The 27107-nt window shown below is 39.3% G+C and overlaps 1 protein-coding gene across 2 annotated transcripts in view; it reads right to left on the bottom strand.

Annotated features, from left to right (window-relative positions):
- The window catches only part of tmem178bb (transmembrane protein 178Bb), a 115305-nt gene that overhangs the window by 43923 nt on the left and 44275 nt on the right, over positions 1–27107 (bottom strand). For both annotated transcript variants that reach the window (XM_074698135.1, XM_074698134.1), the window contains one exon: positions 9705–9818. In XM_074698135.1, the coding sequence (XP_074554236.1) occupies positions 9705–9818 (114 nt within the window). The remainder of the gene's footprint in view (positions 1–9704; positions 9819–27107) is intronic.

Genomic DNA, 27107 nt, shown 5'->3' with positions numbered 1-27107 from the left:
GGAAGTCATGTATACACTCAGCCATAAAAACTGACTTTTACAGAATTATAAAGCTTATTTACAGCCTGCTTCAAAAAGCCTGCTTTTCTAGCTCGGCAGTTTGGAAGTTATTAGCATCGTTTGATTGTCCACTCAGAAGCACAGCTCAGGTCACATGACTGGCTGTAGCTGTTCGAAGAAAAACTCACAGCCGGTGTCAAGCAAATGTGGCTGCCTCTGCGGATTGGCTTCATTTCACGGTTTCAGGGACAGACGGGTGACGTCGCGGATGCTACGTCCATGTTTTATACAGTCTATGCACTCAAATTACCAATTACACTCTAATCTCAGTCTAATCACACTATGATCATTCTAGGAACACACTGTAATCCCATTCTTATGCCATTCTCATGATATTTGAATTAGACTCTACCCACACTATGATCGTTTAGGATCACACTTTATCGACACTGTCCACATGCAGATCACATCCTAATCACACTTTGAACTGACTCTAATCACACTGATGACTGTCGTACCTGCTGCACATCAAGGTGATGCCTCAGGAAACACATCTGAAGGAGTTCTTCTTAAGTATGGGAACTGGAATCTTCAATTACCCGTCTGATACACACACACCCTCAGACGCACACTTACACCACATCATAGTATTCGGGGTGACATAATTTCTGCCAATAACATTGTAAAAAGGCATCTCAGTTAAGCCCCAGCCCTGGTCTAGCAATGGTCGAGACTCGGCAGTGCAGAAGTGCAGACCTGATGCACTGGAAACTGGTTTCTACCTATAAACTCTCATCCTCCACTTTCTCCTTCTCATTATCTCCTCTCTTTCTTCTCAGCTGAACAACAGAAAAAAAGCCATGGCCAAAGAAGAAATAAACCCAGAACATCGAGTGTAAATCGGATGATGAAACAACAGTGTCATATTTCTCTTTTTGTGCAACATCCCTTCAACATGACATTAGTAGAAGGGTTATTTGAGACTCTGTAGGGTTTTACACCTCGGGAGGTCAGGATCCTTACTGTGAGATATAAGGGTTTTTTAAGTAAAAGATGCAGGATATAGATTCACTGACACTTGGTGTAGGGATCACACAAACATTTCAGTTTTTAATTAGCCAAAGTTATCACAACTGTCTTTTCTTTGACAAACCTTTAACTTAAAATCCCTCTGTTCATAGAAATATGAGAAATCACTGATAAAGGATCAGTATAAAAGTCAGAATATCTACCAAAAAAAAGAGATAGAAAGTTACGGATAGAGGCCATTTAAAGATACATAATGAGTCCAACCAAGCACATATGGGATGTGGTGGACAATCAAGTCTGATCCATGAAGGCAACACCTCACATCTTCCAGGACTTAAAAAATGGCTGCAAACTTGTTGGTTGAGATAGCACAGCACAGCCTCTGGAGGAGGTCTGGAGGAGTCTATGTCTCATCAGGTCAAAGATGTTTTTGTCCACAACTGAAAAGAGGGGAGCCTACACATTAATGCAGGTGATGATAATGTAAGGGTTGATGGGTGTACTGTCCCTTTAAGTAAGCAACAATGAAGCAAACATACGAAAACAAACAGGCTGCTCCATTACTAGGGATGGGTACCTTTAACATTTCGGTATTTGTGCTCGACAGTACCAATTTTCAGTACTTTTTTATGTTCATGTGATAAAAAAATATCAATTTGTTTAATAATAAAAGTTTTTTTTTTTTTTTAAATTAAACATATTTACTCTTTTATACATTCGTGTAACGCTGTGTTCATGTCCAGCATGGGAAATAGCCTACTCTTCCACTCCCTGACAGTAACAAGGATGCATTTAGGTACCTCTACATGGTAACTTTTGATTTTACATGAAACAGAACCCAGTGCTTTTGACAGAAATTGGTATCCATTCCTATCCATTACTCAAAACATATGTGTTATTTTGAAGAGTAGGAATGGACATGGTGAGGTCATGTATTGACTTTCTGATTTTTATACAGATCTTCTACTTAAGGTCAGCATTTTAATAAGACATGTTGATGTATGTAAATCAGATGAAGTGTTAAAGCAGAATTAGTAGATATTTAGTCTTTTTCTACTACATTACCTTTTAAATGAAATGTACTGTAGAGTAGTAAAAACACCCTAAACAATGTCTGTGTGAACCAGTTTCAGCACCACGGACAGAGATACAGAGAAACTTATTGAATGAAGTGGGGAGGATGCAGCACAACCAGTTCACTTTAAGTCATACAGCTGTTCTAAAATAATGTCAAAACAATCTGCAGCTGAGATTAATGCTGTCTAATGGGCAAATTTAATAATTTCTAAACACAACTTAGTCAACTGGTAACAATATATAATATTTTTTTTTCCGAAATGAACTTCTTTTTTAACCTCTTAAGACCCAGCGTCCATACATGTGGACATTGCATTTCTGCCTCTCAGACCCATGATACTTCATTTTTTAAGACTTTGACCTGTTAGCCACAGTTAGGGACACTGTTCGTCATCTTTTGGTGAAATCACAACAATAAATACAATCAAACTTCCTGTACAATGACCAAGTTAAGTTATTATACTTATAGGGTTCCAAATAGCAAAGTGAATTAAAAATGCACATCAGACAAAAGCCTGGGTCTTCAGAGGTTGATTCTGGTTTATTCAAACAGCAGTATGTGTTGACAAAAACAAAGCAACTGTTAGATGGGTACAATCTTTAGGCTTCATAGTGCCTCTTTAGAAATCAATAGGTCACAGACTCTGGCTTTATCATGAAAGTCTGCTTCTGTCAGGATCTGCTTTTCTTTAGTTTCTCCTGAGTAAATAAACCACATACAATGTGAAAAGTTCTACTTCTCCCACTTTTCAGGTAAAATGTGTTTAATATCCTCTCCACTACCTCCCACAATTCCCCAAAGCAGAAATACACACTGACAAACCCCACCACACACACTCTGTTGGTGTGTTTGTGTGCGGTATTTAGGGAAGGTGTGCTGTTATGGTTTCACAGGTTCGACTTTATCAGCTTAATAAGATGAAAGCAGCAGCACAAAGCCTTTAAACAGCAGAGAATCAATGCTTCTCATGACGCTAAATCCCTGCCATCTCCACACAGACCTGCTCATTGTGTAATCTAAAGTCTGCAGACACACATCACTGTGATGACAGGGTGGGGGCGGGGCTTCCTGCTGAACAATTAGCCTCAGCTACAACCCTTAGCTGCTACCTAAGATTAAACACTGACGCTCACTGACAGCTTCCTCTGGTTCAGGCTTCCTTTTGAAGTAAAAAAAAAAATTCTAATCTGCTGCAGAGAAACCTCCTCTGTGAACGACTCGCCTGTCTCTGTGACAGACAATGGGTGTGTGTGGTGGAGGCTGTTTGTGTACTCGGTGCTGCAGCTTTGATGTTCAGCAGTTATAGAAAAACGGGTTATGGTTCCTGGCTGTGCAGCTTTTTTGACTGACAGAAACAAATGAGTATCATGTTCATCTGCTGGGCTTTAAAGGGGTGTCAGAATGTCCCCCTTTTACATTTCCTCTCATCAGTTGTGGACGGGGGCTCGATTTCACACACATCATGAGAGTGAGGGCAGGGTTGTCATCCTTATTTAATCTGTACACAGCTAGAGGAGGAGGGAATTTAGTCCAGAGTAGAGCTTCTTACCAGCCACATTAATAACAATCTAACTGTGCCCTGAATTAGTTACTCCTTTTTGAGAGTTTACATAATAAATTCTGTTTGCATGATACACATGGTTTCAGACACTAATGAATCATTAACGTATTGTATCATTGTGGTTATATGGTTCAAATCTGCTTCTAACTTTGATAGTAGTCAAATAAACTGCTTAAAAAAAAACAATTTAAAATTTCCCCAGAAGAATTTAGAGAGGGACTGTCTGTCAGCACAGAAAAGTGCTGAAAAAAACCATTTTCACCTAAGTAGACTGATTGTGGGATCCTAGTTGGGAAAAATAGACAGCTGAAAATGTACCTTGAGGGGGAAAATAAAATGGATATATATGAGGCTATTGGATGTTAATGCGTGAAGCTGTTAAAAAAATTGTATGTGAAATAATTGAAGCTGTTGAAGTGGTCTTTAACCGGCCCAAAATAGCACATGTCACCCCGCTGTTCATCTCTCTTCACTGGCTTCCAGTAGCAGGTCAAATCAAATTCAAAGCTCTTCTTCTGGCTTACAAAACATTGAAAAGACAACTCCTGCCTACCTGGGGTCCCTCATCCAGGTCTAGACTCCTTCTCGCCTACTACACTCTGCCTGTGAAAGACGCCTGCTGCTCTCAGCCCAGAGCGGCTCTAAATCTCTAGCCAGACTCTTCTCCTCTGTTGTGCCCAGATGGTGGAATGAATTACCAAACTCTATACGATCTGCAGAGTCCTTTTCTACTTTTAAGAGACGTCTGAAGACTCATCTGTTCAGGGAACAGTTAGGCACTTAAATGGACCCTTCTCCTCTTTGTCCTTAGGGATAGAATGAGTAAGAAAGTCTAAGACCCAGCTCTTAGTGAATTTTCAGCGCTGATTACTGAATGTTGTTAATGGTTGAAGTATAGTGTTGCAGCAATAGATTGTGATTAGTTGGCTAGGTTATTCTACGTTATTACTGCACTCTACAATACTGCACTTAATGGCAGCACCTGCAGCCAAATAACTTGTAGCACTTTGTCGCACTAACTAGGTTTTCATTTTATCCAAATTCTTGCTTGTGTTGTACGTTGCTAAATGTGTCTGCTAAATGAAATTGTAGAACTGTAGAACAGTAGAAGTTGTTGGATAACAGTTGGTGGAGTTGTTAATTGTGAGTTTAAGGAGTTGTTGTATGTAAATGGATGGTGTTGGTAGGAATTGTTGAAGTTGTCTAATGTGTCACATTGTATATTTTGGATGTGAGCTCTTGTAGTTGTTGTAGTTGAAGTTGTTGTAGTTGTTGGCTGTGAGCTTATAGCCAGGTTATGGAAATGACAATCTTAAATTGAATTTTCTGAAATTGAGACCTGAGTCCTGCGAAAACTAACGGTGAGGTTTACACTCAGCAGTTACTTTGTTGATAAGGGGAAATTACATTTTTACGCTGTTATCAAAAATTTTATACCCACATAGGCATGTTGCATATAACATGAATAGGGTGCCCCATATGGATGGGTACTGAATCAGCTACATTTTTAGGTACCGACCGGATTCTGTCAAGAGTACCGCGTACCAATATACGTAAAATCGAAAGGTACCACATTAAGGTACCGAAACGCATCCTTGTGACTGTGAGGGAGTGGAAGAGTAGGCGATTTTCCATGCTGGACATGAACACAGTGTTGCAGGGTTATATCTTAAAGAATAAATATGTTAAATTTAAAAAACTCTATACTTTATCATTAAACAAATTGATATTTTTTACCATATAAACACAAAAAAGTACCAAAAATTGGTACCGTTAAGTATGGGTACCAATTGCCAGATACCGGGCATCGGCACCATATTGTTTCAAATGTAAAAGGTACCCATCCCTAGTGCCCTAACAGAGAGTGATGAAACATACTGTTGTGGTTTGGAAGCTCTCAATGAAGTGAACTGGCCCCATTCCAGTAACAAATCACAACTTCCATATTTTAGTCTGTATAGGGACTTGAACTGTAACTTGAACTCAGTGCCCAAGCCAAGTCCCTCCAGACAGAGCTACTGCCTTCAATATAAAATCATCAACTACCACACTACAAGTGTAAGATCTGATCCCAGGTCAGTTTCTCTGCAGTCAGACTCATTAGAGGCTAACTGCCCCAGTTCACGTCCTGGATGTGATTTGTGATTAGTGCTGTGATTTAATCGGACTCCTCTCCTTATTGATTTGGTCCTGAGTGCCGATGCTCACTCTGTGCAGTGGCCTTTGTTTATTCACCTTTTTTCTTTTTCTGTTTTCATACCTTCAGAGTGACAGGCCATTGGTCAGACCAGTAATCTCTCTCTGAGATGGAGTGTGGATCGGCTCAGTAATAAGAACATTAAACATCTCTGACTGCAAAGAGGTCACCTTCCTGCCATAAACATGAGATATGTGTTTCCGTGAGCCTCCAGAGATAGTGAAGATAAAACAAACCCTGCCCTTTTCTTACTGTATGCATGAGAGAGAAAACAAAAGCAGAAGATTTCAGTGTTTTTGTCCTTGACTGGAACTAAAGAGCGAATCCACAGGAGATTATGTGGGGTCGATGATCTGCAGGTGGGAGCTGAAGATGAAGCTGATTTACTAAATTTAGAATCTAAGAGAATAAAAACACAGTGTGTGATATCACAGGTCTGCTTTAGACTGCAGAGAGTAAGCTGAATGCTTAACAACAGTCATGCAGCAGTGGTTTTCGCTCCAGTGTTTGTTTCACTGGAGGGTGAAAAAATATACAGACAGACACCAGAGGGAGAGAATACCAACAAGAGGGAGAGTGAGCAGCTTGAAGGACATCCTTAAGGGAAAAGTTTTTTTTTCTGTAACAAAGAGTAAGCTTGTTCTGTTAGGTTGTCAAACCAGAACTTCAAACTTTGGTGAGTATTAAACCCAAATCACAGCTCCTCAGTTGTAGTTCTCTACATTGCACAATCACGTTTCATTTTTTCTTTCTTTTGCAAATTGCACAGTTCTTTGACATCCTTTACAGTGCACCTTTTAATTTTTTATTTCAATTTTATTTGAAAATATGTGAATATATTTTATATTCTTCTCTGTACAAAGCTCCTTATTATTACCATTATCTTCATTTTTTTCTAATTTCTTAAGCTCTATCTTTTATATTTTTTGTAATATTTAGTGTTTGTTTAAAATAACTGTACAAAAAAAGTGTGCTCAACCAGACAAATTCTGTGTATTCCTGAGATACTTGGCAAATCAAAGCAATTCTGATTCTGATTTTGGTTCAAAGCTTGTACAGAAACCTGAATTCAAACCATACCACCATCTGATGTGCTACTTTTATAAACAAAAAAAAAAAAAAAGAGAAAGTAAATGGCATTTTTCTAAAAATATAATTTATAATAATAATAATAATAATAATAATAATAATAATAATAATAATAATAATAATAATAATATAGACTCCCATAAAAACAGTCCTCCTCCTCTGGATGGTGATGCCTCTGTCTGCAGAGTCTGCTCTACTCTCTTATTGTAATGTATGTTGGACTTTCTGAGTATCAAGCATTGTGCTGAAAGATAATATTGAGTAGGTGGCTTCCGGTCTCTCTTATCTGCTCATTAAATGAATATTTGTACTATTTTATATCTTACTTATCCAAGATATTCATGTCTTATTCCTGTTTCACTTTGCTTTCACGACTCAAGCTTGTCATTGACGTCTGCTCCCTTCCCATTCCACCAATTAGGGATGGGTACTGAATTTGGTACTTTTAAAGGTACCGACCCAACTCTGTCAAAAGTACTGGGTGCCAATTCACGTAAAATCAAAAGGTACCACGTTTGGGTACCTAAATGCATCCTTGTGACTGTGAGAGAGTGGAAGAGTGGGTGATTTTCTATTCTGGACATGAACACAGAATTGCAAGGTTATTTACCAAAGGATAAATATGTTAAATTGACAAGAATTTTCCTTTTTTCTTATTTAACAAATTTATATTTTTTTACCACATAAACACACAAAAGTACTGAAAATTGGTACCAAAATTATTTTAATCAAAATTATTATAATCTTAACTTTTAGACAACCATGGAACAGAAGGAATGATGCCACATGTGGTGTTGATACAAATTCCAATCTATGGTTAAGACAGGAAAGGGGCCTTAATAGGAAGAAGAGATATGCAGACAGGACAGGGCTAAAATGAAAGTAAGCAATAATAAACAGGACACATCAGGTAAGAACCTGTGAAATGAAGGTGTATTGGGGGCACTGGTATGGTCTAGCAGTCAGGTCTTGTACCACATACCAGGTTCTAACTTTACTAATAACAGCAAACCAGTAGTGTATTTTTTTTTTTCAAATCTACTCAAGCAAACATAAAGCTTTCATGTCAAAGAGTCAGTGTGATGTGTCCAAAAACACTTTTTTTTCTAACTGCAAAACAATTGTGTTTTTTTGTTTTCAGTACACAGTGTCCCAAGTGCAGCCTGCTAAGACTGAGCAGTGTCTGTCGCTGCCCTCGCAGCGCTCTGTCGAAAATAGTTTGACATTTGGCACAGAAACCCCACACATGATTATCACCTCTCTGTCACCAACAAACTCTCAGGGAAAACAAGGAAAAAAACTTTCAAAGCTACAGCAGCAGAAAGAAAAGCACTTCGCATCAACGGCTGTGGGTGCAGTCAGCACAAAAATGGCATGTTTAGACATACGGCTAGGGATTTGGTAGCTATAGTTTAATTCGCTAAGTATGTCATGATATTTTCACTTTTTACTCCTCCTGCTTATTTCTAACATATTTCTGAGACATATGTTCAGTCGTTTCCTTCAAAGTTCTTTTATGTTACAAGACCCGGATTTTCAGTGACACATTTTCATCTGGAGGGATTTTATGTTGACACTTACACCTGCCTCCTCTTTACTCTGTGTGCGCTCTAAACATTATGAACAGCAATCCTCCTTTTTCAGCTACTTTTTCCCTCCTGTGTTTTGCAGGAAAAGAGCAGCACACTGCTGGAAAAAGGAGTCAGCAGAAGACAGACAGCAGAGCAATCCTCAACGGCTCACAGCTGAGACAAGTCTCTCCCGAGTCGTCACCTGAGAGTCGAGGACGAGTCAGCTCGAGACGGTGACAGTTTGAGGTCAGAGCTCGTTTCCACTTGGCTCAGTGGCTACGCAGGAGAGCTCACATGCCCATGGGAGAGGCTCATGAATGGCAGGTATCCTAAAAGTAGACAGACTCCCTGTAGATTCCTCTGACAGAGCTCGTGCCCAGGCTGATGTAACCCAGCAGCAAACAGAGGACAGGAAGAGCTCCGGATGTTCAGGCAAGGACCAGAAAGAAGCCAAATAGACCAGCTCAAAAGAAAAGTAGCCAACAGGGGCAAAAGTGGGAAAGGCCCACATAATAATAAAAAAAAATTAAATCCAAAGGACATATTCTGTGAATTTTAAGGGTTGCACAATCTTTTTTTGGTATCAGTCTGCTGTCAGAAAGGGGGAAATATCAGAGTTGATGATTTAAAGGAAAATATCCGACAAAGTTAGAGATTATGCAAATAAATTCTGGGAGCTACTTGAAAATTAGGACTCTTATATCTTCGATTGACTGACTTTCTTTTTTTTGGAATCTGACTTTCTCTACATGTTAATAAGACAGTTGCTGCAGTACATCTCTATCCTGGTTGAAAGGGTTGGCCAATCCCATATGTCCTCTGTCTAACTACTTCCTGGTCTCAAAATAAAGGTGTAAAAGCCCAAAAATTGGACTTAAAAATAATCAATGTCAGTATGTCTGTTTATGTTTCAGTTTAAATATTAAGTATCCAGCCTTAAAATACACAAAGTCTCTCAGTAATGATAGAACAGTCTTACACTGATTGTTAGTTTGATTTCCAGTCCAACAAAAACACAGTCCACATTCTCAAAACAAAAACACAACTTTTGAATAAATCTCTGTCTCTTTTACTGCAGAAGAATTACTCAGAGATTGGCCTTGAGTGTTCCCACACAGGAATAAAAAGTTGTGTTTCTGTCGTTGGTATAATGAAGAGAAGGTTGTGTTTCAAACTTACGGAGGGAGTGCCACTCGTCCTGCCTTATCGTCTTGGTGATGTTGTACGAGAGGTTTTTGGGTATCGTAGCCGAGGAGTAGTGATATTTGATGTAGGAGCAGCGTGCGATGGAACCTGGAGAGGAAACAAAGACAGAAAATCTCTTAAGATACAGAAATAAAAACTCAGTGTGATTATGTGTTATTCCCACACATGTATCACACAGACTAAAGACCATCCTAAAAAAGCATCAGTGTGTCATAAAATAAGATATGCAGTGATGACACACAGAGCTGGGCAAACTGGCACACAACAGCTTTGTTCAGAAGGTCGCTTTTCATTTGTACAATGTGGATCAATAAATCCATTTCTTTTTCACACAGTTCCAAACCACAGAATTTTTTTTTTTTTTTTTAACCCAGGACACATTGCACAAAAACAAATCCAGACAGTATTTTTTGAACCAATTATAGAAACGACACAAACATCTTCTACCAGCCAGCAGCTGTGAGAGTGGTTTAAAAAAGTCCTTTTCGCGGGTAAAACCTTAAGGCAGAATCAACCTGGTACTTGACAAATATATGACAAAAAAAAAAAAAAAAAGCCACGAATTTTGAATTTAGGAAGTTCAGATCCAAACCATTTTTGGACAAATTAGATTTCTAGACTCCCATTCCAATCCAATACATCATTATAAAGCAAATTTAAGACACAATAACTCAAAGTGCTGCATGTTGTCTTCATTTTTAAGACTCTTGAATTTGATTACAGGTTATCTTCTGTGTGAAATACTTGAACCAGATGATAACAATCCAGAATGTCTGTATTTTCACACTCTGAGTCCTAATGGCTATATTCCACCAGATCCTTGTTTGGTCTATCTAAGCTCTGTTACGGATCTGATAGGATGCTGGAGTACACTATATGAAGCTGAACACAGAACAGATCAAAAAGAAACAGGATGTCAAGCTGGGATACAACATGAATCTGGTTGATATTTCAGAATAAAACCCTCTTTGTTGATATTGTACTACAGTGCACTAAAGGAGCAGAGCAAGGCCTGGAGCAAACAGGTTGGAGAGTTTTACACTGGCCATCCAAACTGTGCCGTGTTTAAGCACGATTGCCCCCCGCAGCGCCGTTCCCAAGCTGGAGAGTACAGCCAGCGGTCACACTACTCCAACATGAACCAGACTTTAGCAGGAATCACACACGCGCATGGCCCACCTACGTAATTGTGAAGCGTCTGTTTACATGAAGCGCGATCACATCAGAGTCGGCACAATGAGACACAGACAACTCTGCTATAACTTTAGAGACTTTTAGACTTATGGTAAGTCGTTTTGGCTCGATACAGCCCTCTAACACTTGGCTACTGTTTAAAATGATTGTCAAGAGATGCATCATACGTCATGGATCACACGCACTGTCCGTGTGCTTCGTGTGCTCATCAGGAAAGACAAGTTCTCGTTATTTAAGTGTGGTTAAATAATGAATATGCTGATATTGTTCTCTGTATAAATTTTAATTGTTGTTTTTCTGTCAAAGGAATGGGTTTTGTTGATACAGCTTGAACTTTATCTTTGTGTGGTGGTTGGCTGTAGATTTTGGGACTTCCGTGAGTCACCGTGGGAATCAATGGGGGTGTGGCTTGCGCGCAGTTTAGTTTGACAATAACCAGCAGTGATGTCACATGGTTTTTATAACGTGTCTGTGTATTGTAGCATATGTGAGATTTTGATTTTCTGAAGTTTCTGGATAATTTTGTGACACTTCTTAAAATAAAGTTTTTTTGTGTTTGAACCTAAAGAAACGTGACGTGGATTAATGCTGCAAGACACAAGACACGCACAACTATCTGCTATCAAACAGTTTCTGACTCTTACAAAAGCAGAGAAGTGAATCGTCCTTGTGTACAGCACGGTTGTGGTCACACTGGCCATTTGACATGTACTTTGGGGCTGAAGCGTGCTTAAGCACAGCACGGTTTCCTAGTGTGACTGCATCCTTAGAGTCCAACAAAGACATCATGAATGAAGAGAGGCTCATTATTGCAGTGGAAAGCATGAAAAAACCATGGTGTCCCACAACCAGTTGGTGTTGCTGGACAAAGGAGGTTTAAGTCCAGCATTATATTTAGCATTTAATGTCTTTATTTATATCTGGATCATTCAGATTAGCATAGTTGACAGTGTCATGACATAATCTGACAAGAAATAAAGTAACTCACACTCCTAACTGTAAGAACCTATAAGCTGGTTTTGCAAAATATTTAGATCCTTCAATCAGAAGTAAAACATGAATGTGTAATCTCAGCCTCCAGCAGTTTTCAACCCTCCTCACACTGAGCTGGGATAAAAAGCCCTCTCTTATTGCTTCTTGGAAAAACAATCAACATCTGCTGATCTACTCCCATTGGAAAAATTCAAGGCTCTCTGTTGTAGTCTGTGTTGCTAAATATGCTGCTTCCACGCCTCTGTTGTGTTTTCTCTTTCAGGCTTTGTGTCTGTTCTTTCTTTGTGTGTTTATTTGTTGAAGCTGTAACTGCTCGGCTGTCATGGTCAAGTCTCTCTCAGAAAGTAGATGCCAATCTTAAGGGACCTCCTGGTGAAATCAAATCTAATCTGAAGATCCTGCAGTCTGAATAGAGCCAAAGATAGCATTGTTCCACAGAGTCCAGATTCAGCAGAGGTTTTAAACTCATACACGCTGGAAAATCACTCTCTTTTCTTTAAACAATAGTAATCTGCTGTGGAGTGAGACTGCATTGTGTCGACGCTGCACAACTCTTTCAACTAACGTTTCTATCACCCCCAACGGAGACACGAAGGCTGGCAGAGACATTCTTCAAAAGCCATTAAGTATTCAGGCAACGAGGCCATTCATTCACATGTGATTATAAAAGTCTCTGCCTGGTGTGTGTCCTTATCCAGACATGTTTCAGTGATAAAAGTTGAACCTCTGTTCAAGCGACAGGCAGAATTTTATGGATAAATGCTGAAGAAAAACTAAACCACACAACGCAGAGATGTCGTCACATGACCATAAAGGATGACAGCGTTTTTTTGGGGTTGAATTCATTTCAGTTACGCAGACTCCTGTGGTCTTGAGAATGAGTCAAACCTCAAAGCTTTGATTGTGACAGCGGGAATCACTTTGTGTACAGTCAGAGGCATGAAATTTGGCTTAAATCTTCAGTGGAAATGAAAAAAGCTTGACTTCTTATAGACAAAAAAGGCTTAGGTGTTGTGTGATTGTCAAATTCACACAAACAGCTGTCAAGCTTCCATCTAAACCATCCACTGAACCACAGCTGTCTGGTTTTAAAAGGTAAAAAACAAAAACAAACAACAACAACAACAAAAAAAAGTCACTAATTCTCATAAATGTGAACATTGTTCGAGATCGTGAGCTAAATTTCACTGCCTCCTTGGGTGTTAAATAATCACCCGAGCTACCATCCAACATCATGAAACCCCAAAGGAATCGCAGCCACACTAGTTTTAAGTTAACACTTTAAATTTTTTGATCAAGACTTATTTTATTGTTTGTTGCGTTTGTTTACAATGTAAAAAAGTAGAGAAGTAAGACTAAGGTAGATGCAAAAGCATCAATAAATCCAAACAGGTTGTTAGCAGCGCTTGTATGTAGATAATATTCAAAGACTCATCTTAAAGCTCTGCTGTCATCAGATGACTAACGGTGGGATCAAAGATGACATGTTGGCAGATTTTGCTCCACAAGCTGACTATTATCCTACATTCACAGCAAAAGCTCACAAAACACAGAGGAAAGATACTACTGGGACAACAAGCGCAAATTTAAACAGAACCAAATTTCATGTGTATACATAGTCTCAAAAAAACTTTTCAAGCCCACAACCTTACGGCCAAATTCCACCAGATCTGTGTCTCACCCATCTCCGTTCTGCAAAGGCATTGAGGCTGATAGATATAGCTAATATGTTAGCTTCCACTAGCTCTGTTGTGTTTTGGCTCTGTGTTAGGTCTGGCAGGCCTGAGTTCTCTGAAACTGGTACCTAAGACTTCAGAGGTTTTTTTGTCCAATAAGCACAGAGCAGATCAAAAAGGACAAGAAGTCAGGCACTGAGACAATTTTCAAATATATTTTTGTTTTTCAGAATAAAACACCAGATCATATAGCACTTAAAGAGGGGTATTACGCTCTTTTCAGGCTTTACCCTGTCCCTCTTTGCCATTGTAGTAGCTTTCTTTGATTTACTGCTAGAACAAGTCCCTGTTTTTCTCACAGTGATGTTTTAGAAATTCCTTATTTTAGCCTCTGTTGGAATGCTTGTTTTAGCTGCTGTCTCTTTGAGGCTCCCCACTCCACAAACCCCCTTCCCTCTGATTGGACAGTCCTCTGGAAGCTTTTCTGTGGCATGAATATAGACAGACCTCGGTGTTTGAGGCTCACTTCTCCAACATGTCATGAGATCCTCATGTAATGACCTCATCATGAAGATCTTGTCTTATTTTATTCAGAAATTCCTACAACATGTGAATATGTAGCAATTTGAAAATTCACATAAATTCAAAATGAACATCCAGCATACATATGTATGTTTAAAATAATGATTTAAAGTAACATATTCATGATCCAGCGTTCAAGAGTGTTGAGAGGTGCATATCTAACCCTTTCCTCCAAATCTCATATCTTCAGGAACATCCTTTCTGTCGAGCAGAGAAATCCATTAAATGCTCTAACATTAGACACTGGTCCCTTGTGCCTGGTATCATAATACAGCATCGATTAATCAATACATTTCATGTGTAAAACATGCCGACTGTGAAGGCTGCCTGTTATCTCAGGGCTACTCTTGACTCTGAGGGTTTGAAGAAGGTTTAACTCTGTCCATCCTCCGGCTTTAAGACACAGAGGTCAGCTGATGTAACGCTGGATCTCTGAGATCTGTGGAGTCAGAGGGCTCACATGGATTCTCTCCTGTTTGATGAGACCTTTGAGACCTGGAGGGATTTCAAGACCCTGACAACAGACTCATCAGAGTAAGCTGGATTCTATACTGACAGCTCAGCACTGATCAATAAACCCTGTCCTCACACATATAGACAGCACATTAAGGAAACCTGCAGAGAAATTTAAGTGCACATTGTGATGTTTTAAAAGGCTGTTTGTCCTCTGAAATGTGCTCAGAAATTACAGCGCAGATCAACAACAGGCTGTTTGTAATCAGCGCGAGCTCACATAAGCATTTACCATCCAGGTGATCGATACTCTGCAGACTGCAAGCGCGCACTCTCGCCCTCTTTGTCGTGTGGACTGGAGCTGCTGAAGAAGTACTCGGGTTTAAAGAGTGAGAGCTGGAGGATGATGTTTCTGTCTTGACAAGTGATCAGAGCCCATCAAGTCACAGAGATCCAGAGGAGATGAAGGCGGAAAACAACCATTTTCACCTGTCAGACGCTCAAAGAGAGGTGCAGCTTTGTCACCTCTCTTTAAGAAAACCAAAACGTGTTTGAGTGGAGGACTCTCTAGCACTGAGAATCCAAAGTCCCATAAACTGCTGTTCCCATTCCCTCATTTGACAACATCAAATAATAGACACATTCAATACTAGTACCCTTAATGCCTGACATCAGGCAGACGGCAGATTTAAAAGCTTATTTCTGTCCAGACACCTTCCAGGAAAAGCTTATAAAATAGGGAAAGAAAGAGCTCAGCTCAAAGGAGACAAAAGCTCAAAATAAAACCATTAAACTCTCTCTGACCATGATGAGGTTTTTCCCAGGATTATGAATTCTCTCAGATGGCAAAAAAGGCGATGAAACACCCTACACATGTTCTGTGCCAGAATCATAGTCTGCGAAACACATGGACATGGTCTTTGTTCTTTTTCTGAAATCACCCAGGGGTTTCTGGAGAGCCGTTACAGTTGGATCCAACTAACAACCTAAAAACAGAAAAGGAGGAGGAGCTAAGGTGAGCTTTTAGCCTCCAAGCCTCACCGTGAATAAAATCAGCCATGCAACTAATTATGCGAATTTATGTATAGTGCTAACCCTTTACATTAACTTGATGCATTGTCCAAGAGTTTATCCTCTTGGTGCGCAAGGATGAATGTGCTACATTTTATTAATTTATTATCATTTTTCAAGTTGTTAAATTTTGCTGCAAATCGGATACATTTATCATTGTGTCTTAGAGACACCCTCAAGGGACCGCTGGAGGAACAGCAGATGGGAGCATTCCTCTGAGAAGACACCCTGATCTTTTTTTTGGGAAGAGCATCCGCACCAAAATCCACCACAACAAAATCAGGCAGAAATCTTCTCATAAGATTATAATAACAAAACAAAAAACAAACAAACAAACAAACAAACAAACAACAACAAAAAAACAGTTACACTTCACAAGGATCCCTTGATTAACATTAGTCAAGTCTATAATAAGCATTAATTCTAGGTTCATTAAGCATTATAATGCATTAGATATCATTTTTTAACATCTAAGTTAAGCATTAATAAGTAGTTAATTCACATCTACTCTTCAGAGATAATTAAAACATCATTAAGCATTTAAAGTAATATTATGTATTTAGTTATCTTTTAACATCAGTAACCTGACATACACCTCAGTAAATATATAGGAGTCTCTTATAAACATTACTTAACCATAGGTAACGTTACCTAACTGAGTGCTTTATTGACCCCTATTGTAAAGTGTAACACATCTTTCCCTTTGGTGACACCCATGCTGGTTTCATTTTTATTAACTGTATACTATTTAGCATTAATTCAGCATTAGGTAAGTATTAGTTAGTACTTAAATAAATAAAAACGATACAAAAAAAAATAAAAATCAAACTGAATGTATTCTTGTTTTTTTTTTTTTTTTTTTTTTTTTTTTTCTTTTTTACCTAACCCTAACCCAACAACTCCACACAGCCTCTTTAGAGAAATGTCACATGGCTTATTGGGTGTTAAGTATTTTCAAACTTTTCTAATGCCCAGTACTACGGTAAAAATTAAAAACTATTTCAATATCTTAAGTTTACTGTGAATAATGAAAATTATCAATCTTATCATTTTTCTTCTTGGACCATGCCAGTCCCAAGGAAAAACAATGAAAGAGGGAGATCATCATTTTAAATCTAAAAACGTGATTGAATGCACCGGAACCTAACCACACAAACACAATTCATTTCATCAAGGAAGATCTGGTGCCTTTTTTTGTTGTTTTTTTGGTTTTTAGAACAAACCATTTTGAGCAGTTTATGGACGAATGCACACATTTAGTACAAACATCCAGTAATCTTACTTTGTATCTATGTTTAAAATATGGGCTTGCATTAAAGCTTTTCTTCAAGTTCTGAGAGAAAAAAAAATCCCCAGGATTTACTGTAGCTGTATCAAAAGTTTAATTCAAAACAAGATTGGATCATTACGAACACATCTGCACTTACGCCCTCTCCTCTGCTGGAAATCTGACTTCACTGTGATGTGCGGTCACCTTCACATATTTAACTCCTGTTCAGCGGAGACGGTGAGCAAGCTCAATCCCTGACAGTTTAACAGGCTGCAGGCTTTTTTTTTTCTTTCCCACAAGGGCATTCTCCCTGTTTTTATGTCTGGAAGTTTTTAGATAACACTTCTCCACTGCAGCTGAACCAGAGTCCAAAATAATTCTTATTTTCACACAGCCCATGCTAAACTATCACACCTCGAAAACGTGACAGAGCCTCAGTGTGCTGGTGCAGAACAAATTAACTGAACCTCTCTTTATTTCTCCTGCAGGACTGATGAAGGAGATGACTCGTCTTAAGTGACTACTCCCCTCACATATTTTATAAGACAGGGGCCAAAGTCAAGCTGCAGACCTCACATGTTCCCTCTGTGAGGGGAAGGAAAGACAGTGGAGGGGGGCTCATCCTCCCTCCACAGAGAACAGGGTGTCAGGTAGCAGGGAAACATGCATGTGCACTTTGCTGAGAGGCAGATTATCAATAACTTGTCCGACACGAGACGACCTCAGGTGTAACAGGAGAGGACGTCTCATTGGTGATTGCATTGATCGGCTCAGTTTGCAGACCTGCAGAACACCTGTTTAAAATGTTACAGATTTATGACCACACGTTTGATCTGACACTGTCTACAAAAAATGCTACCAAACACTATATTTATAACATTAGTTTCCCAAAACTAGCAAATCACAGTCGTCATGTCAGTCTGTAAGTTCAGACTATGATGTTGAATTTTGAAGCCTATCGTGTTACAGGAGCAAAAAAACCTAACTTTGTGGAATTGAGGCCGACTTTCTAGTTTCCTGGATAGTATTCGCAGTGTGCTAAAATAAAGCCTAAAGTACAAGTAATAAAGCACAAGTTCTAAAAACAGACTTTTATGGCATTAAAAAGCACATTTACAGCCTGGTTCAAAAAACGGCTTGGGTCTAAAACACTGATTTTGCTAATGGCACACACTCTACGGTGAGTGAATTTTTTTCTAACTGGTGGTTTAGAAATTATTAGGATCGTTTGATTGTTCAATCAGATACACAGCTCAGGTCACATGACTGACGGGCGCCCTGTAACTGTTCGAAAAGAAACTCACAGCCGGTGTCATAGCAAATGGGCATTTAACGGGTTCAGGAACAGACAGGTGACAGTCTATGGTGCTAACCTCAAAATTAAGTCAACTATGTCCCTAAAATTGCAAAACATTATTTTTGTTTTTATTTTTTTGCAATTTACTGATCTAATAAGCTAAACGCAACAACAACAATAAAAAAATCACCTGCTGTACAAAGTAATGAAAAGACAAAATAAATATTTAGACTTAAATCTAGTTTCTGTACCAGCCTGTATATGTTTATTTTTGCTTCCAAGACTGGCTTTTTTATTTCTATTTTTTAATGTGTGAGTATTTGGTTTCTGGTGCCTTTGAAGCCAAGTGGACACTTGAGGAGCTGCAGTTTTTATCAGCTCTGTATCAGCTACATTTCATGAGAAAGTAAGTTGTAGTGTGGTAGTACCTGAGCAGAAGTCAATGATATAATACAGTATTTAGGGCTGCATATAGCTTAAACATTTTCAAACTCAAGAGCTACCTTTGAAGTCTTCCTTCAGGAAACTAGCAACTCTGCAAATAATGGACCTCTTTTCCACACCTTTTGCAGCAATCCCCACACTGGAAGAGGTCTGGTGTGAAAGTTTGTGACCATGGAAAAGTTTAATGAATCACAACATATTGACCCACTGGTGTTCATCAGGTAGGGTAAACAGCAGGTAAGATGGCAAGTGTGTCCAAACATGCAAAACACCCCCAGGTGAAAATCAATCTTTACAAAACTTCATTCAATAACTAAAAAATAAGGATAGAAAAAAGGACACGATGAATACAAAACGTAGAAGTGTGTGGAAATATGTTACCTAAGAGTCTGAACAAAAATCCCATGGAAACTAAATGTGGAAAAACACACCTCTAAATAGATTAAACTTTAAACCTATATATAACAGAGTAAGTATATATATGGCCATCTGCTGGGAGTGAGGACAGGTTTCATAAGGTAAAATGATCTTTCCTATCTGTTGTCTGATCATAGATGAAACATTTTTTCACCTGAAGTGACATCTGCTAATCTCTACATGAGTCAGAAACCGAACCATATACACAACAACAAACTGGATATGTGTTGCCAAGCAACACTTTTCACCAGAATGATCTAGATGTTTTACTGCAGAAACTAACATGACGTGTGCTGAGAGTGAGGACAAAAGCACATCCTGTGAGTCTGCCTGTAGAGAGCGTTTCCTTCAAATGTATTCACGCCTCAGGTAATCCAGCCGCCCAATTTAAATATTTATGAAGGGATAAGGCTCCACACAATGCTCCTTAAAAACGTTTAAAAACACAGCCATCAGCCACCGAGTCCCGACCATTTCCAAATATTTACCTGAGTAGGAGCAATTATGTATTCACTCCAAAACAAAGTCATTCTGTGCAGGTCACTGGAGATGTGAACTAACATGAGTCAACAGCTTTTTGCAGCGATGAACAGCCGTTCCTTCAGAGCGGCCGCGTGACTCAGACCGAGCCTGGCGAGAACACGGGAACATGTTGAGAGAAGGAAACAGAACGAGAGAAGCATGGAGAAAAATCTGCTTTTTGGATGACCAGATTTCACAGAGTAACCCAGACTAACAATAGATTACATTCATCTTCACTTTACTATGAGCTGGAGTGATTTTAGGATAGGAAGAGCTAAAGAAGGCAGGTCGAAATGCTGGAAGGGTTGAGGGACTCGGATCAAACCCCGGTCTGCTGGCAATATTCACCTTCAGTTTTTATGACAGAGTTAAAATACTTAAAAGGTAAAAGGGGAAAATGCGGGGGGAGTGCAGAGTATAAGCATGTGACATGAGCCAAACATCTTCATAAATATGAACTAATCATACATCGCATTTAAAGAGGTGATAATGTGATCTTTTTTAGCATTGTACTTTCCCTCTGGTTCTACTGTAGTAGCTTTACTTAATTTAAAGCTATAAAAATACATATTTTTCTGACATTGGGGCTTTAAAAAAGCCTTGTTTCAGCCTGTGTATGAAACACTTTGCTCTTGCTGCTGTCACTTTAAGAAACCCCACTCCACAAACCCCCTTCCCTTTGATTGGCCATCCCCTGGAGACTTGTTAGGGCAGAGAGACCTTGGTGGTCTAAGGCCAATCTCCGTCCAACGTGTCATGAACCAGTTTGAAGAGTTTTTTCAATGACCTCATTATCTTGGCGAGTCTCATGAGGATCTCATGCTATTTCTAAAAGGGTAGTTTTGCAAACAATGTGGTACCGATGCCCTGTACCTGGCAATCGGTATCAGTACTCAACGGTAGCAATTTACGGTACTTTATTGTGTTTATGTGGTAAAAAACATCAAGCCTTCAAATAATAAAACACAAGTTTTTTTTTCCAATTTAACACATTTATTCTTCAATATATAATCTTTGATTTTATGTAAATCGGTATCCAGTACTTTTGACAGAATTCGGTTGGTGCCTATAAAAGTACCTAAGTCGGTATCCATCCCTGTCTACAACATATGAATATGCTTAAATAAAAATGTGCTCACAGTCAGTACGGATGTCCAGCTTTGTTACTCCATTCACCCATGTTTGAAATAAAGGAAAGCATTATACCCCCTCTTTAACATATTTTAAGAACTGATTTAGTACAGCTACCCAGGTGCAGACTGCATGCTTGATGTATTTAACATGTTATTGTGATAATTTCAGGAAACCACATGGCAGTCAGAAGACTGTTAACACACAAAACTTGTCTTTCTTTTTTAATTTATCTGGCTCCACAAACAGCCACTACAACGTGATCACGTTTGCACTATGACATCCTACATGTTAGACGAGGTAAATATGGATCATCACACTGTGAGGGTGCAGTTGTGAGTTTAGAAGGAGCAGAGAATGAGGATTAATCTGATGCCAGGCCCCGTGTGATACATTCAATATCCTCTGACATCAATCACGATCTGCTCCCCCGGCCTGAAGCGGCCCTGACCGTTTGATTTCCCGACTGCATTAACCTCTCTGCTTGTCTCTGCACCTCGTCTCTGTCCCTCGTCTCTGTTGCTTGACACCGTGGACGCCTGATCCCAAACCTCGGGCGTTTGCACTGAGAGACACATCACATTACACAACATTACAGCCCATCACTGAGAGGCTGTGCTGTGACTCGGGTGCACTGTTCCTGCTCCCTCAAATGGATTCTTACGCGGTCATTTTTGCCAAATTGCCCTTCAGCTTTCTGCAAACATCTCAGAGGCAGACACCATTTCCTCTCTGTTACTGAAAATGATTGCACCGAGGAAGACTGGGCTCCATATGCATTACTTACCATGTGACTGCGTGCTATCTATCTATACTGTGAAAAATATGGATATTTTCCTGCAGGAGAAGTATTTCAGGACTCAGTGGCTCACAGCAGGGAATCTGATTTTGAGCGCTTTTTCCAGTGTATCATTGAAGGATCGTTAACAAGGACTTGAAGGTTAAAAACAAGCATCAATAAGAGAACTCTGTGTCTGATTTTGCACAAAAACAAAAGCTGCCAGTCTGTCTCTCTTTAACTGGGGTTTACACACAGATGTTTCTCACACATTTATTTAGTAAATTATTTTTTAAAGAGCTAGGGTATATTTACATCATCTATCTTTACCTTAAATGCTGGACTTCCACCAGATCCATGTGCAGTCCATCTCAGCATAGAAAGCTAGGACCACCTGACAAGTGGGGTCATTTGAATGCAGATTTCTTGTGGTAATTCCTTTATCAACAGTGTTTCTGCCTCAATTTTATTGTTATAAAAACACACAAAAAAATCAACCAAATCTTTAAATGTTATTTGGTGTCTGGCCACTTGTCTGGTTTAATCTGCTCTGTGCTGTGGGGTGAATTATGTCCTGCAAAAATAAAAGTCTGTGGAGTGTCTCAACCTACTGGATAGCACAGATCTGGTGGAATTTAGCCACTAATCAAACATATTTGTGACTAATCAGTTTATCTAAAATACTATCGCAAAAAGATATTTCAGTTTTGTTTTCTGCCTTTGGGTCCAAAACCCTTAAAATCTCAGGAGAATTTAGAAATCAGCAGGAGAATGGGTTAAACAGCGGGAGACTCCTGCAGAAATGTTGGCAGGTTTGAGTGCTTGCTAACAGCAAGTTTGTATTTTCAGAATAAATCTAAAATTCTGCCTGAATTAAAATTATTACACAACAATTACTAGTGGCATCCAACCCAAGCAGGTCTGCATAAAAAAAACCCTGAAATATCTTTTAGACCTCTGGCTTTGTTTGTGATTATTTCGCACTGGCTTTGACTTCTAAGAATTTTGCTTCCAGAGACCTACATGGTGTCTGGTTCTCTGAATCTTAGATTTCATCCATGCAGTTGAAAAACTCATGTGTGATGTCAAAGTGGCTACATCCATTATTCAAACGTCTATGATGCATTCATTAGTGTGTTTCTACATGTTGAAGCCTGATGTGACTCCTTGCTGTGTTATGAAATGATGATGCAGATATTCTGTGTGCATGTGGGTGAACCGAGGACTGATCGATTAGCATAAAGCCTCTGGGTGTGGACATTTCCCCCATTAACAGAGGAAGTTGTTCTGTAATGGATGAAGGTAACAGAGCTGTATTATCGTTGAGGATTTTTCCACTCAATGGTTTCCAAAGTCAATAAACGTTCTTTTTTAATAGATATGTTGGCTTTTATCCACTCAAACATGGTGTAAAATGATCTCATGAACCATATGTTGACTCACTTTGTTGGATTATCTGTTTTAATAAGAGGATCATAGCTCGAGCCTTTTTTTAATGACTGCCCTGTACAAATATAGAGTAAGAAAAACAAAATCACTAATAGATCAATTTATGTTAAATTTTCTGTGCACAGGAAACTATTAATATGACTATATTTGCAGATATTTGGGAATACAACACTTCTTACTTATTAAGTTTATTACCTCTACCAAGGAGGTTATGTTTTTGGGAGAGTTTGTCTGTTTGTCTGTCTGTGAACAACATAACTCAAAAATTAACAAACAGATCTGGATGAATTTTTCAGGAAATGTTCAAAATAGGATAAGGAACAAGTGATTAAATTTTGGAAGTGAGCTGGATCCGGGATTTTTTCATAGTGAGATAGGGATGTTTTCACCATATATATAATTTCACCATGTTTTGTATATAACTACACAAGAAACGGTCAGATTTCTTTGCAAAACAATACTAGACAAGGTCACCATAATTTCGGAAAATTTTAAAAGTACGATAAAAATCCTGGTAATATTCTGGATACTAAGATCTGGGATATAAAATATGTACTGGTTCATCATCATTTTTAACACTGTCAGGTAACAAATTATCATACAAACCTGCAACTAACACCAAATTGTAGCAGATCCTGTCCAGTCTGCTAAAAGGGAGTATAACATTAAAGTAGGACTGAAGTGTTGCGTGTCAATCACAATATGCTTGGCAGAGGTCAGCCCTCTCTAAGTGCTTTTCTAGTTTCTTAATAAAGTGTAGACATGGGGACTGACTCACTGCCAGAAATAGCCTCTTGTGGAGATTCCAGGAACTGTAGTTTTTAGGACTTCCTGAGACACACAGGTGTGCCTGACATGCTAAGTGCTACAGTCAGCACGATAGGACATCAAACGTAAGAAGGAGGTAGCTTCATTGTGAGATGTAAAAGTTTATGTTTCTCAAAGGTGAGTGAAAAGAATCAGAAAAAGAAAGCGTTTTTAGAATAAATATTATTTGTGTTTTCTGTACTCTGATTGGGTAACATCCCCCGTGCAAACCTGATCCAGCTGCCTCGTCCTGTTTCACAGCACAGAGGATGTACTGCTCTCTGCCAGATGGGAGGTCCTGCTGCAGTCAAGCCCTGCATGGCCTCATTTTACTCTGACCCACTTCCCATCTTCCTCCTCCTCTTCCTCTGTCTATCATCCCCTCTCCCACACCCTCACCCACGGGATTAGAACAAGAGCAGAAGGGGGAGGAGGCAGCGGTCCTGATGCTACAGCCTGAACAAACTGCATCTCCAAACAACATCTGTCTGTCATTTTAGCTCTGTCAATATCCTCAAACAGCCCGGCTCATTCTGCTGCATCACATCATAGCATGAGTGAGTGCAAAGCTCGGCGTATGTGTTTGTGTGTGTGATGCCTTAGAGGGGATTTACGTAGCTGTGAATGTGATGATCACTGACATTTAGTGGATGTGTAAAATGATGCACATCACAGACCAAAAAACTGTCAACCTGCTTATGTTTCATGAGCCTGAGGGCAAAGACAAAAAGAAGCAGAGTTAATTGAAAAGAAAAAAAAAGAAGCAGTCAGTTCTAGCAAATAAAAAGATAGACTTTTTCTTGCTACAGCAAGTTCCAGAGCAAGAGTTAATGCAAAGATAAAAATCCCACAACACAAACAGTGAAACTTGCATCATTCATGTGATTCTGGAGAGTTTAGTAAGAAAACAACTCAGGCTGATGCAGTGTCACAGAAAACTTTAAGTGTGCTGAGATGTTCAGTACGCTCAGAGGTTACATCAGAAATGCTCAAACCAAACTCCATCAAAAAACAAAACAAGTATTTTAAAACTTTTCAGGTCATTTCGACAAAACTAAATCCATTTCTTAGTTAGTTTAATCTAGTTAAATCACTTTATGTGGGTGTGTTCCTACCAATGATTTTTAAATGTGATGAGTAATTAATGACAAAACTTAAACCACAAGAGAAATGATACATTGGGGCTTTGTTCGTTTTTTTAATTCATTGAGACCTCTGTTATTGCAGATGGTGTCAGTTTAAGAATTGAACGACACAAAGAGCTAACCTCCTGGACTCTGCCTGTCTCAGTGAATAATCCCACTTCAAGCTACAAAGACCAGGGAGTTAAAATCACGGTTCTCCTGAGTCATTACATTTATCTCTAAAGGGGTTAGTTTCTCTAGTTTTTATGGTGTTGGTTTAAAAGAATTCAAAGAAAGAGGAGTCCGTCTCAGCAGGATGCCATCAGCGTTTCAACATTTAGCCTAATTCTGCCTCACTTCGGCCTGTCAGAAACACTTCTCCAGTAATAACCAATTAAAAAGAAGAAAACCTGCAGCTTCCTCCTATGGAGCCCAGTGGGATCCCATCAGATGTGATCTGTCATGGAGCAACAATGATTCACCAGTCTGAGCTCAATAACAGAACTTCACCACAACCAGGCTGCATGGAAAGGCCCCTGAAAGGATTTTTGTTTGTGTTTTATGGTGCATTAAGCCAACCAGAGGAAATATGAGGTGGTGAAATGACTTGGAGTGCAACCAGAAACAATCTAGTTTAAGATGCCGTTGTGCATGGATTACAGAACTTTTTGGTGTAACTTATCTGAAAAGACTGAGGCCAGCTGTCACTCACAACCTCAGCACCAGGGGGATGAAAGATGGAGAGATACACTGATCATCAAGAACAATCAGATGAGAAAGTGGGTGGGGTTAATGCAGCAGTGGCTGAAATATCGGTTCACAGAGTGTGACATCTGAAGATAGAGGGCACAGGAAGGCTGTCTATCTTTCCATGGTGGAGTGTGTGAGTGCCATTGGTAGCTATGCCAACTGGTCCGTATTCATAGTATTACTTCACTAGAGAAATTATATTTTCATATATAAAACTGGCTTTGACTCTTCTATAAAGTAGAGTATTGCTGCTGTCCTACATCAGAGAGTTTTCCTGAGCTCAGTGATCCAAAATCCTACATCACTTCTGTGTAAAACTCCCTACGGACAAGAGGCTCACTGCAGCACAGCCTTAAAAACAGTGATGACATCATCTCTCTGGTTTCAATCCAAGGTCTACTTTTCAGATTTGCTATCAGCCCCTCCCCCCACATCACAAAACTCAGCCAGCTTTAACAGAGGGGGTCCTAAATCTGCCCCGAGGTTTCAGTTAAGGACGGTAATGATGGATTGACTGCATCATTTCTCTGCTCCCACTCCACCTCCACCCTTCCTCCCCTGACCATGATGATGATGGACGTCCACCTTCATCATCGCTTCACACAGGACGGAAGGAGAAGGAGCGGGAAAAGGGCTAGTGTTTCTCCTGTGTTGAGCTTTTATCTAAGCACCATAGGGTGAGAGTGAGTTTTGTTAAAAAGCAGAATGAGCTGGTCAGTCATCTGTTGCTCAAACTGCATGATGGGTTTCTTTTTACCAAGCATTGAGGTGTTCTGAAAATTTTAGTGTCAAATTTTAAATAAAAAAAACTTGGAAAAAAAAAAAAAAAACTAAGATTGGAACTGGAAAACAACATACAAGGTTAGCAGTGACCGAAGAATTTATTACTTGGGTACTTGTCACAAAGTGAACATCATCTCTGTCACTTCAGTCAGAATGATTTCTCTGACTAGCTCACTTGTCTAAAGGTAAGACAACACTCAGAAACTGTCAAAATCTATCAAACACATCTAAAAACAGTATCAAAGAGTCTGCAGATAAATAATGAAAAACCGTTTTGCCTAGCATGGCTAAAGCTAGAAGAGCTAGCACCAACAGCCTCCTTTCAAGGTCAAAATGCTCTGGTGCACTGATTATACGCTAGTGACACAACCAACACAAAACTTTATCTTAATTTTCAAGACACCAAAAAACCATGCTGCACTACGAGTTGTCATTTGTCACCTGTGCTTGCTTACATCCAGGTAGTAGAGCATTATAGCATTATGGTTGTAGCTGTTAACGAGAGGTGCAGGCCCAGTTATTGGAAGGCTTAGACACGAAATATGGTTGAGATTTCAGGCCTATTATTTCAACCTTGAAGTGGTCAGTATATCTTTGGGGGTAAAAAAACACAACAGCTGTAACTACTGAGGGGT

Source organism: Halichoeres trimaculatus, unplaced genomic scaffold (assembly GCF_033239565.1).
Source record: "Halichoeres trimaculatus isolate MK-OKI-2021-1 unplaced genomic scaffold, fHalTri1.1 fHalTri1_scaffold_21, whole genome shotgun sequence".
In the NCBI taxonomy this organism is placed as follows: domain Eukaryota; kingdom Metazoa; phylum Chordata; class Actinopteri; order Labriformes; family Labridae; genus Halichoeres; species Halichoeres trimaculatus.
The sequence above is the reverse complement of the archived record's forward strand: the minus strand, read 5'-3'. Positions and strand labels throughout refer to the sequence as shown.